This window comes from Canis lupus, chromosome 3 (genome assembly GCF_011100685.1).
Source record: "Canis lupus familiaris isolate Mischka breed German Shepherd chromosome 3, alternate assembly UU_Cfam_GSD_1.0, whole genome shotgun sequence".
Lineage (NCBI taxonomy): Eukaryota > Metazoa > Chordata > Mammalia > Carnivora > Canidae > Canis > Canis lupus.
Window position 1 is genome coordinate 18,008,257 of NC_049224.1, and position 13,792 is coordinate 18,022,048.

General features: G+C 38.0%; 1 protein-coding gene across 1 annotated transcript in view; it reads right to left on the bottom strand.

The window, feature by feature from the left end:
* The window catches only part of ADGRV1 (adhesion G protein-coupled receptor V1), a 518,581-nt gene that overhangs the window by 8,048 nt on the left and 496,741 nt on the right, over window positions 1-13,792 (bottom strand). The window contains exons 88-89 of the mRNA XM_038532347.1: window positions 4,319-4,510; window positions 1,266-1,443 (exon numbers count right to left, since the gene is read on the bottom strand). Of these exons, the coding sequence (XP_038388275.1) occupies window positions 1,266-1,443; window positions 4,319-4,510 (370 nt within the window). The remainder of the gene's footprint in view (window positions 1-1,265; window positions 1,444-4,318; window positions 4,511-13,792) is intronic.

A 13,792-nucleotide genomic window follows, 5' to 3' on the forward strand; every position in this document is an offset into this window, starting at 1 on the left:
ATTCCACCAAGCAAACTCTAAATTTCATTTTTTCATTCATTCATTCATTTTCCAATGATATCTACAAAAGTTTTACCAAGTGCCAAGCACTGTTCTTTTTTTTCTTTTCTCTTTTTTTAAAAAAAATAAATAATAATAAATAAACAAATTAAGGGTCACAGAGGTGTCCCACCTGGCCACTCTGGAACCAGGCACTATTCTTAATACAGGGGATATACAGTAAAATGCACTTTGAATAATTATCTTAATAGTTTCATCTGAGTAAGGACATATCTTCTTGCTTGTACATCTAGAAATGAAAAGTTCACTGAAATTTTTTTTAAATATATATTTTTAAAATTTACTCATTCATGAGACACACAGAGAGAAAGAGAGAAAGAGAGAGAGAGGCAGAGACACAGGCAGAGGGAGAAGCAGTCTCCATGCAGGGAGCCCAATGTGGGATTTGATCCCGGGTCTTCAAGATCATGCCGTGGGCTGAGGGTGGCACTAAACCACTGAGCCACCCGGGCTGCCCTGTAATTTTTATAACAGTGGCAGTTTGAGGTTTTTCTGAGGGAAAGAATAAAAGAAAAAAAACTGTAGGGGTGCCTGGCAGGCTCAGTTGGTAGAGCACGCAATTTTTGATCTCAGTGTTATAAGTTTGAGCCCCACATTCAGGAATAGTTTAGTTAATAAAAAAAAAAAATTAAGAAAACATCCTGCATATTTGATTTGAGAACAACCATCCATTAGGGTCACAGGTTGAGTGGGGTTGAACATGTAGGAGGAACCAATGAAATATGATACATGATGGTGCTTGGAAAGCAGTAGAACTATATGTGGCCCATTATCTTGCCTTTGACATTGCCTTTGACATTTTTTGCTTCAGAGACACTCCAGGTGTCTTTGGCAGGTCAGAGGCAAATTCTCTGGGTGAGATCCCCACCAGCTTGTCTTTACAATATTAAATTTGTCTCAGTGGTATCTTGGTGTTATATCAGGATTCCAGGACAGAGATATTTACATTTAGTCGGAATATGGCTTTTTCTTAAGAGCAAATTGTAAATTATTTTTAGGTTGTGTTATATTTGGTGCCAAGAACAAAATATCCTAAAGTTTGCTGGGATTAAGAATGGGTCATGAGAATCAGGATGTGCTAAGGGGTGACTGACTGTACTTCTGCAATTTCATGGGAAGAAGATACAAGTTGTAGCACAGCAAGAGTGCCTATTTCTAATGTGGTTTGTGGGTTCATACATACCAGGATTTTTTTTCATACATACCAGTTTTTAATGCAAATATCAAGTCATCAAACTCCTGGGACTCTTCATCGGCTATTAGTGACCCTTGGCCATATCCTCCAGAGGAAGGGAACGTGGCGCCATTCTGTGGACTTGGCTTCAAGTCAGGGCTGGCCTGACTGGCTTGCTGGAAGGATCCTCTCTCCCAGTCAGGGGGCACCTTTTTGGGGGAGAGTAGTGAGAAAAGGAAACCATAATATCAATACATACATATTTACTCTGATATTTAATTTAGCTCCACATTCTCATTACAGGGGCCAAGCGAAGGGACTGCTGAACTCTTTAGAGATCTATCTTTAATTTTACCTTTGGTCCTTAGAGAGAACCCAATTTGGTGATCCTAAACAATTTCTCTATTAGAATTACTTATAGGGGCACCTCCCTGGCTCAGTGGTTGAGTGCCTGCCTTTGGCTCAGGTCCTCCCCAGGTCTTGGGATCAAGTCCCACATCAGGTTCCCCGCAGGGAGCCTGGTTCTCCCTCTGCTTGTGCCTCTACCTTTCCCTCTGTCTCTCATGAATAAATAAAATCTTAAAAAAAAATTACTTATAGATCTCTATGCTGTTATGCGTCGAAAGAAAATTATTTTTTAACCCAAACAACATGTTTTATGTTTTTGTAGGATGTATAAAAAGAAAACTGCTAAGAATTTAAGAACTGGAGGGGAGGGATGGGGCATGGTGGACAAAAGAGGGGAAGGGGAGTGAAATTTCCAGTTATAAAGTATTCACATAATCCTTGGATCAAATGATAAAGAGGATAGTTCTCACCTGAAATGATTAAATATATCCACATCCCTCAAGATCACTGATAACCAATCCCTTAATCCTTCCTTTCCTCATGCCTTCCCTTCTCTGCAGGGCTTCCTAGAATGTCTCTGACAGTCCTTCATCGACAGCTGGATCAAGGCCAATTTTAAGCCTCTGAGGAATGTGGAGCACACTTAAGGGTATGGCATCATGCAACACCCCACACACACATTCAAGTGGTGGCTCAGACGCAGGAATTAAACTGTCACAGCTGCTCCCTCCCAACAGAAGGTATTCTGAGAGACTGCAGGGATGCCTTGTATTGAGAAAAGTGACCTGAGGACTGTAGAGATCTTGTGAGAGAAGATTAAACCTTAAAATATTTCAGTAAAAAGCTGAACATCTAGACCAGCACTGCACAACAGAGCTTTCTGTGACAACACAAATATTTACATCTGCGTTCTCCATTATGGCAGCTACCGAACCCATGTGGCTATTGAGCACTTGAATGTGGCCAGGGTGAGTGATGAACTGAATTTTTAATGCTCTTTAATTTTACTGAGTTTGAATTTAAGTAACCACACATGGCTAATGGCTATTGTTTTGTATAGGCCAGATGTAGACAAATGCTACATTGGGTACACAATCAAAAGGACAAAAAAAAAATTTTTTTAAAGTCTCATTCCAAAAAGATCTATTTCTATTGGTATCAAATATGATGTGAAAAAAGTTCCATTTTAAGAACTTTGGGGATATAGAAATGGTGTTATATTTCCAAGCATTTAAGGGTACTAAAAACTAAATTCTTAAATATTGTACTTGACTTGTGATCACTTAACCTTAATTTTAACCTGACATGAATAAAACTCCTTTCTACATTAATATGGAAGACAAAAAATAATCACTGAGCAGATAGATCATCTATCTCTCTACCCACCTACCTCTTTACCTACTTATCTATCTGTAAGCCATTAACTTACAGACAGATGCACTTTAGCTGCCTGCCATTTTTCAGGATGCAAACACAAGTACTATTCCCTTTGGCTCCTTATTTTTTTATTTCTAATTTTTTTTTTTTTTTTTTTTTTTTTTTTAGAGAGAGGGAAGAGGGAAGGGCAGAGGGAGAGGGGGGAGAAAGAATCTTAAGGAGGCTCTGCTCTGCAGGGAGCCTGATTCAGGGCTTAATCTCACCACCCTGAGATCATGACCTGAAGGGAAATCAAGAGTTGGAAACTTAACCAACTGAGCCCCTTAGGCGCCCCTTCCCTTGGCTATTTATTTATTTATTTATTTATTTATTTATTTTCGAAGATTTTATTTATTTATCATGAGAGACACACACAGAGAGAGGCAGAGACATAGGCAGAGGGACAAGCAGGCTCCATGGAGGGACCCCAATGTGGGACTGGATCCCAGGACCCCGGGATCATGCCCTGAGCCCGAAGGCACATGTTCAACCACTGAGCCACCCAGATGCCCCCGCCCCCATGCCCCTTGGCTCTTTAATACAGAGAGGGAATATGAGCTATGTAAGGAATGGTATAAGCAAGCACGCCTGAGGCATTAAAGAACTGGCCAGGGACCTGCATACCATCACTGACTGGACAAATGTCTTCAGGTAGGTTTTAAAATCTGAGTGGTGGTCCCAGGGCTATGGGTAGCATTGCTGACAGGTTGGTGGCAATATGATTTAGACGCAGGAAAGCAAAACGAGATGGACAGAATGCAGAGGACAATGGGAGGTGGATCTCGCAGAGGACGTCCCAGATAGATTTCCTAGTAGTGCTGCTGAAGCCTTCTTCCAAGCTCTTGTCCTAAAATATTTTCGGGTATTTAAATTAAAGGGAGTTTTAGCCTATTTTCTTTTCACTGAGTGTTTGTTGGGATCAAAGTAATGAGTTGGGATGACTGAAGAAAGAGAGCTGAGATAGTATTTTTAGGAAGAACACAGTATTTAAAAAAACCATTTCCGAAGCAGATTCAGTCACTGCCACGTTAAATTAGGAAGATTCTGAAGAAAGTGATGACAAATTTTGCGCTGACTTCCCAGTACAAACTGCTGGTTAGTACAGCTCACAGGACAAGGAAGAAAAAGAATTAGATAACAGGCATGATATCAGAGTAAGCCAATCAAATACCATAGATCAGAGGCTACTGGTAGGAAAGGGGTTTGAAAGTCACATAGTGCCTTCTGTCACTCTTGGTGAGGGGGGCAGGGAGGGGGAAGAGGGGAGAGGAGGGAGGGGACAGCATGAGCAAGTGCAAGAGCAAGGGCGAGGGCAGGCACCTCCTCCATAGCACTGATGAGATTCTGGGTGGACTTGCTGATTTCCCCTCCAGCAGGAGGCATGCCGCTCCCCGGTGTGAAGAAGGCTGTGCTGGGGCCTGGGTGCCCATTCATTTCCACTGTGTAGCTGGCTTTCATAGGGCAACACGTCTGGTTGTGTAGAATGAAATAAACCACAAAAACATAAAGTCCCTGCAAAAGAAAATAACACCAGCTTGTTAAAGGAAGTCCGGCTTCCGCAGCTGAAAAATAAAGGTGGTTGTAATTTGTAAGCACAGTCAATTTTCTGCAAGCGTTCTCCAAATTCTACCCAAAGCAGGGAATTACAGAAAATATTACAAGCTGAGCAAGAGGCCCCTGTAAATTTCTGAATGTCACAAAAAAAAAAAAAAAAAAAAAAGTGATTCGGTGTTATTTGGGGAAACTGCCCTCTCCCTAAAAAATCATATTTTTCTTGATTAGAACACAAGCGACTCTGAAATCCAGCCCTACTAAGACATGAAAACAGAACTTCAGAAGTAATATCTGATTAGCCGTGTAGCTCTTGTTTTAGAAAGCAAACCTCTTGCCTCTCAAAAAACCACTCTTTTCCTGTCGATCTCTCTTATTCTCTCTTTTTTTTTTTTTGTAGCAAAAAGGTTGAAATGAGGTACTAGCGCTCCAATCACCTTGTAGACTTCCAGAAGGGCAGCACTAATTGAGCCTTCCCATTTTGTTTAGCTCACCGACTATTTCATTTGAAAACAGAATCACTGGGTAGGGACTCAGAGGAATTCTGGGGAATTGCTTAATATTTAGCGTGCCTTATTTCTCAGCAAATGTTACAGGAGACAACAAAGCTATCTTGTGAGCGCTGAAAGATCTGCTGGCCCTTTAAATTCTTTCTCAACCGGGTCAAACTCTTGACAATTGCTCTGCTTCTGTCACTGGGAGCAACTCAAATTTTGTATTTGTGTTCCAGACATGGCCTACACTGGCTGTCCTTCATGATTTCTACAAGGGGTCTACTGTATACTTCTAATGGTGCTTCTATAATGCTTGGTAATTTTGACCTTTACACTCAGCCAATAAAATAAGTTAAACTGTGGCTTTTGTATCTGTTAATCCTGGTGTTTAAGTTTTGGAAGCAAGTAAGAATAGTTATTAAAATTCTTAAATTAATCCACAGAAGTGAAAGCAAGACATTCAGCTTATTAAAAGAAGAAAACGAGAAATTAGGTCTTTCTCCCCTTTCTGCTAGAATGACTCCTTCCAGAGTTGGCATCCAATGTATATAATTAACAAATATGTTTTAAAATCAGTGGTCTGGGGGATCCCTGGGTGGCACAGCAGTTTGGCGCCTGCCTTTGGCCCAGGGCGCGATCCTGGAGACCTGGGATCGAGTCCCACGTCGGGGTCCCTGCATGGAGCCTGCCTCTCCCTCTGTGTATGTCCTCTGTGTATGTCTCTGCCTCTCTCTCTCTCTCTCTCTCTCTCTCTGTGTGACTATCATTAAAAAAAAAAAAAAATCAGTGGTCTGTCTGCTACAAATATTTTAAAATATAATTACTCTTACTACAATATAAAATTATAATAGAAACTTTTTTCCTTTTGAATTAGGGTTGTGTTTTTTTAACTCAACATTAATATTTTAAATTATGTAAGATCAGCAAATTAGTTTCATATGCAAACGATGATGTGAATGTTAGCAGAAACAAATCTTCCTGAAAACACACATACACATCCAAAATTTTTCTCGTACAAGTAATTTTTCACATGGGTATGACCTAATTACATTGGCCACAGCAATAGACAAAACAGGAAAAAAATTAAACTGTCAGCCTTAAAGCTGTGAGAATGTCACTGATTTATTTCAGGATTTCTCTAAGTGTTACAAAGTGATAGGGTAAAAGCTAGATCAGGAAACAAAAACCATGTTTTAAAACCCATCTCTAAGGACCCATTTGTTAAAAAAGCACATTCCCTCTTGTTTGTTTTTATATCTAGCCTTTTGTGCTGCAGGAAAGGAACTGCCTGCTGAAAATAACTTGCATGCGAAAACTACATGTGTTTTCTTTTTTTTCTTAAAAGAATATTTACATATACAGTAAATACTTGGGATCTTTCAGATGTACCTCAAGAAACATAAACACTGCTAAAATGAAAAGAAAAAAATGGTTAAATGCAGATTATGTGACATATGCCTGTGTCCAGCCAGGTCGGGCAAATATAGAAAAGAGACCTTCATAATCCAAAGTACTCAGCTGTGGAGATTTCTAAAAACAAATCCCTTTTCAAATGCTGCATGTTAAATCTCAGGCTCTCCCTAGTATGCTGGTCTGTAAAATAATTTAAGAGAGAATCTAGAATCTCAAGTATTCAATCCAATATTCTGACCACCCACTATGTGCCAGGCCAAGCACTGAAATGCAAAGAGAAAACATCTGATTCCTCCTCTCAAGCTGCTCATAAAGACAACAAGCTCTTACAAAATAACGGGTTAAAATTTTTTTTTTTAAATTCTTTTAGCAGCAGGACCTATAGAATCCACCTGTTGTTCCTATTCCTTACTTAGGGAAGGCTGACCGAGGGGAATTCTTTCTGGGCATTGCTGTTTTATTTTGTTGGATCTCCTACTACAAAGATGAAAAATGCTTCCAAAGTCTTTAGTTAGATCATAGCTGGATGAACCATACCCACTATGGCCAATTTTTTTTTTTAAGATTTAATTTATTTATTTATGAGAGACACACAGAGAGAGGGAGAGACACAGGCAGAGGGAGAAGCAGGCTCCCTGTGGGGAGCCCAATGTGGGATTCAGTCCCAGGACCCCAGGATCATGACCTGAGCTGAAGGCAAACAGTCAACCACTGAGCCACACAGGCGCCCCTATGGCCAATTAAAAAAAATTTTTTTTTTTACTCAGGAATTTAAACTTATTAGCAAACATTGAGTGAGACACAAATGAGTTCATAATGTCCAAAAGAGTTAATAAATGCTCTTAACATCTTCAAAGAGCAAAAAAATGTGCAGGAAATTTTGGCTGCTTATCTCATAACTTTTTTTTTTAAGATTTATTTATTTATTTGAGAGAGAGATATAGAGCCTACGTGCAAGCAAAAGGAGGAGCAGAGGGTAAGAATCTCAAGCAGACTCCCTGCGGTGCTTGAGCAGAGGTGGAACTTGATCTCAGGACCCTGAGATCTTGACCTGAGTGGAAATCACTAGTCAGTCACTTGACAGACTGAGCCACCCAGGTGCTCCTCAATAATTTCTATCAGTTTCAGGTGAAGTAGGAAAAAATCAACACTACGATTTTACATATTTGACAGAGAAGTGGAGGCAGAGAACTGAGTGAAACAGGAAGTTGATTAAGCTGCCTGCCCCTGAAGGAAGTGAAATCTGGGACTTCACACTAATTGGGAGGACTCATCTTCAATCTGAGAGTGTCTCCCTTTAAGGGCCACGATACAGCCCTCAAACAAGAGCAGTTAATCTTTGCAGGGCTTGTAAAAAGATCTCAGAGGAGAGCAGAATCCAGGTATTTAAACTATCAGTCATGCAAGCTCTCAGTCAGCAATCCTCCTGGTCCTTGTCTTTCTCAACCCATAATTCCTTCAGGTTACAAAAAAGGGGTCAAAGTCTCAAATACATTTAATGAACCCATTAGACAGCTGCCCAGGCCCATTCCTTTAATTTTAAATTGTCGCTAAATAAAGCAAAGCATTAGCTCACTAATTTTTTCATGTTCTGAATGTGATCATGCACTCACAGCAAATTGGAGCTCATGTGACAGACTTCACACTGTATCCTCCACCAGTACACCCATCCAACAAGAGCTCTCAGCAATCCTGAGCTAAGTGTGTTGAGCAACCTGACATACTGTCTCTGCATGACCTCTCATACTTATTTCAGTTTCTGGTGAAGAGTTTTGACCAATGATACATGATAAAAATATGTAGGTGATGGTGTCTAACCTGCCATCAGTCTAGATACTAAAATGTAAAGATTATAGTGGGGCCACCACTTAAACATCTGAGGAATACAAAGCTAGAGTTCTATAGGCAATGAGGAATTGATCATACAGACACCACACATCTCACTGTATGCCACAAAAGTTGAACAACTAACTATGCTGTCAGTAGTTGGAATTAACTATGAATAAGGTATATCGTGATTCAGAGAATTTGAAAACAAAGAGATTTTGCTAATATAAAATTCCAGTGAATTAAGGCGAAAAAGAGATTAAAGGAATTAAAGAGGCTGACAGGTAAAAAAAATACTCAAAAATTGTTCACTGCTGTCCCTGAATTAAGGAATCCAGTGAATGTCACTGAAGATGAATAAAAATCCATAATGTTAATCTAAGAACAGTTTCCTAAAAAAGGAAAAAATGCAACTGAATCTGCAGCTTGAAGTATAATACCACGTACCAGAGAAATTTTGATACAGGTTCCTTAATACCAAACTGTAGCCTTACTAAGTTTTACACTTTAAGATATTCGAGTAGAAAAAAAGGCCAATCTCTTAATAAGTGGAAAATTTTAGACTAGCTTCAGACTTCTTTAAATTGACTACTAGTGTTAAAAGACAATGGAATAATTATTAAGTTCTGAGGGGAAAAGTTGTCCAAGAATATTATACCCAGCCAATATAGCATTTGACATTATCAAACACACACACACAAAATACAGGCAATGCAGAGTCCATGTATCTTCTTGGGTGAGGAAAACCCAAATTCCATGATAATAAAATATGACCAATAAAGACATGAATTTCCCATAGAGGAAAAAACAGAATGTGAAGATGGCAAACAAATCATAAAAATATCTGTATCTATGCATTTAGATATAAAACCAATATTGAGAAAAATTAGGAGAATTACAGAGGGTCAAATGAAAAAGTTAAGTCTAGACAACTTAAAAAGCATAATACTAACTAAAAAAATTCCCAAGTTTGGGAGAGAGGAGGTGGGAGATCTGAATATTGATGATTCTATCATCTTCTATAGCATAGAATCAATCAATACTATAAAATTAAAATACTTAGATTATAAAAACAGTGATTCTAATTCTTTAATGTATTTATAATTTATTTTCTTTCTTTCTTTCATTTCTTCTTCTTTTCTTCTTTCCTTTCTTTCTTCTTTCTGGAGTGGGAGGGAGGTGAGACCCAAAGCAATAAAGCACAGAAGGACGGCATTGACGAAGTGGATAGCGTAGGGTGAGCGATCGGTCCGTTTTCTTTCTTCTTTTCTTTCTTTCTTTGATCTTTATCTTTCTCTTTCTCTCTCTTTCTTTCTTTCTTTCTTTCTTTCTTTCTTTCTTTCTCTCTCTCTCTCTCTCTCTCTTTCTCTTTCTTTCTTATGTTCTATGCCCAACGTGGGACTTGAACTCACAAACTCTAGATCTAGTCGCATGCTCTTCCAATGAGCCAGCCAAGTGAGTCTAGAGTACCTTTTGTGGTATAGAATAATTTTTTGTAATTCAACAATTATTCCTCTTCCATTTTAGTTTTTCTTGGGACAAATTCAAGTAAATTGAAATTAGGTCTTGTACATTATAGCAACTCTATCTAATATGGTTACATATTTAAAATTTACTTTTAACTAGACATTCAATATTTAGTGTGTTCACTTAATGTCACTTTTATTTTTAAACAGCCAATGGTATTTAAAGAGACTTAATGACATACATATGAATATAATAGGAATGGTTTTAAAAATGATCCTTTGTATTTAATGCCTTATTTGATCTTTTGAGTGCTCTTGATTTCCTTCTATAGAAGCGGGTTTTTCTCATATCACTTTTCTTTCCCTTCAGCCTGCAGAACTTCTTTTTAGCATTTCTTGTAGTTAAGATTTGTTAGAAATAAAATCTTTCATTTGCCTGAAAATGTCTTTATTCCATTTTCATTTTAAAAAGATATTTTCACCAGATATGGAATTCTAGGTTATCAGGTTGTTCATCTGTTTGGGGACTTCAAATCATTACATTGTCTTTTTTTTTTAAGATTTTATTTTTAAGTAATCTCTACAGACAACATGGGGCTCCAAGTCACAACACTGAGATCAAAAGTCACATGCTCTTCCAAGTCAGCTAGCTAGGTGCCCCAAAATATCATCACATTGTCTTTTGGTTTCCAGAATTTCTGATAAGAATAATGTTGATTTTTGTCATTTTCTTGTATGCAATGTTCCCTTCACTTGGGGAAGTGAAGGGAACATTGATTTCCTATTTAGATTTTCAAGAGTCTGACTATGATACATGTAGGTATGATTTTCTGTGTTGAGGATTCTCTAAGCTTTTTGGATCTGTGGTTTTTACTATCACATTTGGAAAACTCCTGGCTATCATTGTTTTCATTATGATCACTTAATGAGGATTATTTATGGGTGCAGTTTGAAGTGATTTTAAAAGTTTTTAACCTTAGGGTGCCTGGCTGGCTTAGTCAATAGAACATGTGACTTGATGTTGGGGTGCATTTGAGCCCCACATTGAGTGTAGAGATTACTTTAAAAAAAGGTTTTAATTCTTATACTTTTATTCTTTGTTCCAATTCTTTATAATAATATTTTCCTTTTTTCTCAGTGATTTTTTTTTCAACTAAAGCAAATTTGCCAGTATATTAAATAATGATCAATTCTATATAATGGGAACATGGACATGTGGATTTATTATTGTTTTTCTTTTCCATATTTTTAAAACCTTGAAACATAAAGATATTAAAATAATAGGAATAATATTTTGGGAACCATAGGAAAAATGTACAATTTCAAAACCTCCAGATAAATGTTAAATCTGTTATAAAATCCAGTTAAGAAATAGACAGTGGAATCATACAAATGGCCCAAACAAAACTAGTCTAAGTGCACAAAACAGGATAAAGAAAATAGAGAATTGAAATCTTCATTAAAATCACAAATTTGGGATTAAAAAACAGAGTATCTTCCATTAAGCTGACATCTTGCTGTCCTAGAAAGCAAGAGACTATGTCCAGTTCACCATTGTATTTTTAATTTTGTAGCATGGACCCTGGCACACAAGAAGAGCTTAAGAAATATTTGTGGAAGAAGAGATCATGGTTTTTAAATTTCAGCAGTGGGAGAGAGTAGGATGGGGGTGGGGACAGATGTGAGTTGGAGGCATGTGTTGGTTTTAGCCCTCTATTTCTCTCACCATAGGTAGTCCAGTAGTTGCTTAATAAAATTTTGTTTTGGTTTGGTCTCTCCATTTCACATGCTACATTGCCAAGACTCTCATGGGAGAGCCAAGCATCCACTCCGGGCTGGGTCTCTGTTTTTCTGGGTTGGTGCGCCTCTGGGTGGCAGGCTTACTAGGTGCTGAGTGCCCAGGTGGCTTCCTGGCTGCGTCTGGCTTCTCTGTTGGGGGTGGGTTTGTATATTGCTGCTGCTGCCTCTTGTAGTTACTTCTACTCAAAGTGCTCCACAGCTCTCTGCTCTGACTCTTCCCTTGGCAGACAACCATGAGAAGTCTCTGTGATCTCTTGCTTCTGGCTTTGCATCCTCTTGGGCTGCTGACCTACTGCTGTTTTGTATCACTAGTGATTTAGCAGCAAAGACAAGGGATTTCAAGCCAATGGCAGAACTGAAAAGATAAATCCAGTATTTGTGTACTTGTATATTTTTCTCAGGTGTGAGATAAGCAGGAGTTTCATTGTTCTTTGCTTCTTTTTTTTTTTTTTTAAGATTTTATTTATTTATTTATTCATGGAGATAGAGAGAGAGAGAGAGAGAGAGAGAGGCAGAGACACAGGCAGAGGAAGAAGCAGGCTCCATGCAGGGAGCTGGATGCGGGACTCAATCCCAGGACTCCAGGATCAGGCCCTGAGCCAATGTCAGGTGCTAAACTGCTGAGCCACCCACCCAGGGATCCCCTGTTCTTTGCTTCTTAACTCTTTTAGTTTTCAGTTTCAGTCCCTTTTGTTGAGGTTCTTATTTTTTATAAGAACCCACAATCAAATGTGTGCATTAAACATATCAGAGAGAGGAAACAAGAATTTATCTTGATGGCCATCAGTTAGTCAGCAAACTGAAATGCTTCGAAATCTACAGGAACAATTATTATCTGAATGTTTTTATGAATTACTTGGATAGGGTAGGCAATTACCTAGTGTAATTTACTTTCAAGATTTGGCTTAGAAAGATGTCTGTTCTAAATTTTGTAATCTCGGGGCACCTGGGTGGCTCAGTAGTTGAGCTCAACTGCCTTTGGCTTAGGTTGGGATCCCGGGGTTCTGGGATTGAGTCCCACATCAGGCTCCCCCCAGAGAGCCTGCTTCTCCCTCTGCCTATGCCTCTGCCTCTCTCTCTGTATCTCTCATGAGTAAATAAATAATATCTTTTAAAAAATTAAATTTCATAATATCTAACAATATCAATTTTATGTATTTTAATCATATATATCTAGACCATAGATAAGATTTTTTTTTCATGCGAAGTTTCTCTCTGCAACTTAAGGACGTAATTCTTGCATGTCACTTATGGACATAAGAAACATTTGGTTAGTCTTCTTTGCGATAAATATTCATGAAACAAGGGATAGTTACTAGGTCATGTCTCAGCAATCTCATCTCTAGGTAGGATTCCTGTTCCTTCAGCCTTTTCCCTTGAACTTACTGTGGAGGTCTAGAAAAGAAGGTTCATCTCTGAGATTCTCATTGTTCATCATGTTTCTGTTAAGTTTCAAAGCATGGAACATTAATCGGTCATGATATTATTTATCAGGAACCAGACTACTTCTCAAATCCCTGACCTCACCAACCTCCTGCTTTGAGAATCCCTAGATTAGAAAAATTTCAGAAGTATAAATTGAATTGGATGGTAGGATTGAGAGACAAAGACTGAAGGTGGTCATAATAATAGTGAGATGGAACTAAATAATGCAGAAGTTTGGAACCCGAGAACAATTTTTTCTGGTTTTAATAAGAACTGGTAAAGAGAACTGAGTTGGAATGAGCTTTGAATGTGAAACAGATTTTTCTAATTAAAATTATAAAAATACCAAACTGTACAATGATTATTTATTTAAATCACGTTGTATCTCTAAATACTTCTTAAAAATATAATTTGAAACCATTTTTGGTTTATTCTGAGAAACCTCTGCTAAAGGCACTGGAAATACCCAAAGTTTGTACACTGAAATAATATTAATGATAGTAATAACAACAATAGTAACAAAATGGTTAAATTGTCTTCATGTTTTCTTGTTGGTTTTTCTACATAGTAAAGATTATTCAAAAGTTTGCTTTTTGTTTTGTCTAACAGTAAAAAGTTTACAAGGTGTCCAGCAAACTATGGCCATGAGTCAAACTGGCCGACTGCTATGTGTATATGTAGATCAAATCACATAATACACATTTTAAATATCCTACATTTTTATCTGTCAATTATATCTCAATAAAGCTGAAAAAAAAAACCCCATAACAATTAAAAAAAAAAAAAAACTACTGATACACATAACAACATCAGTAGAA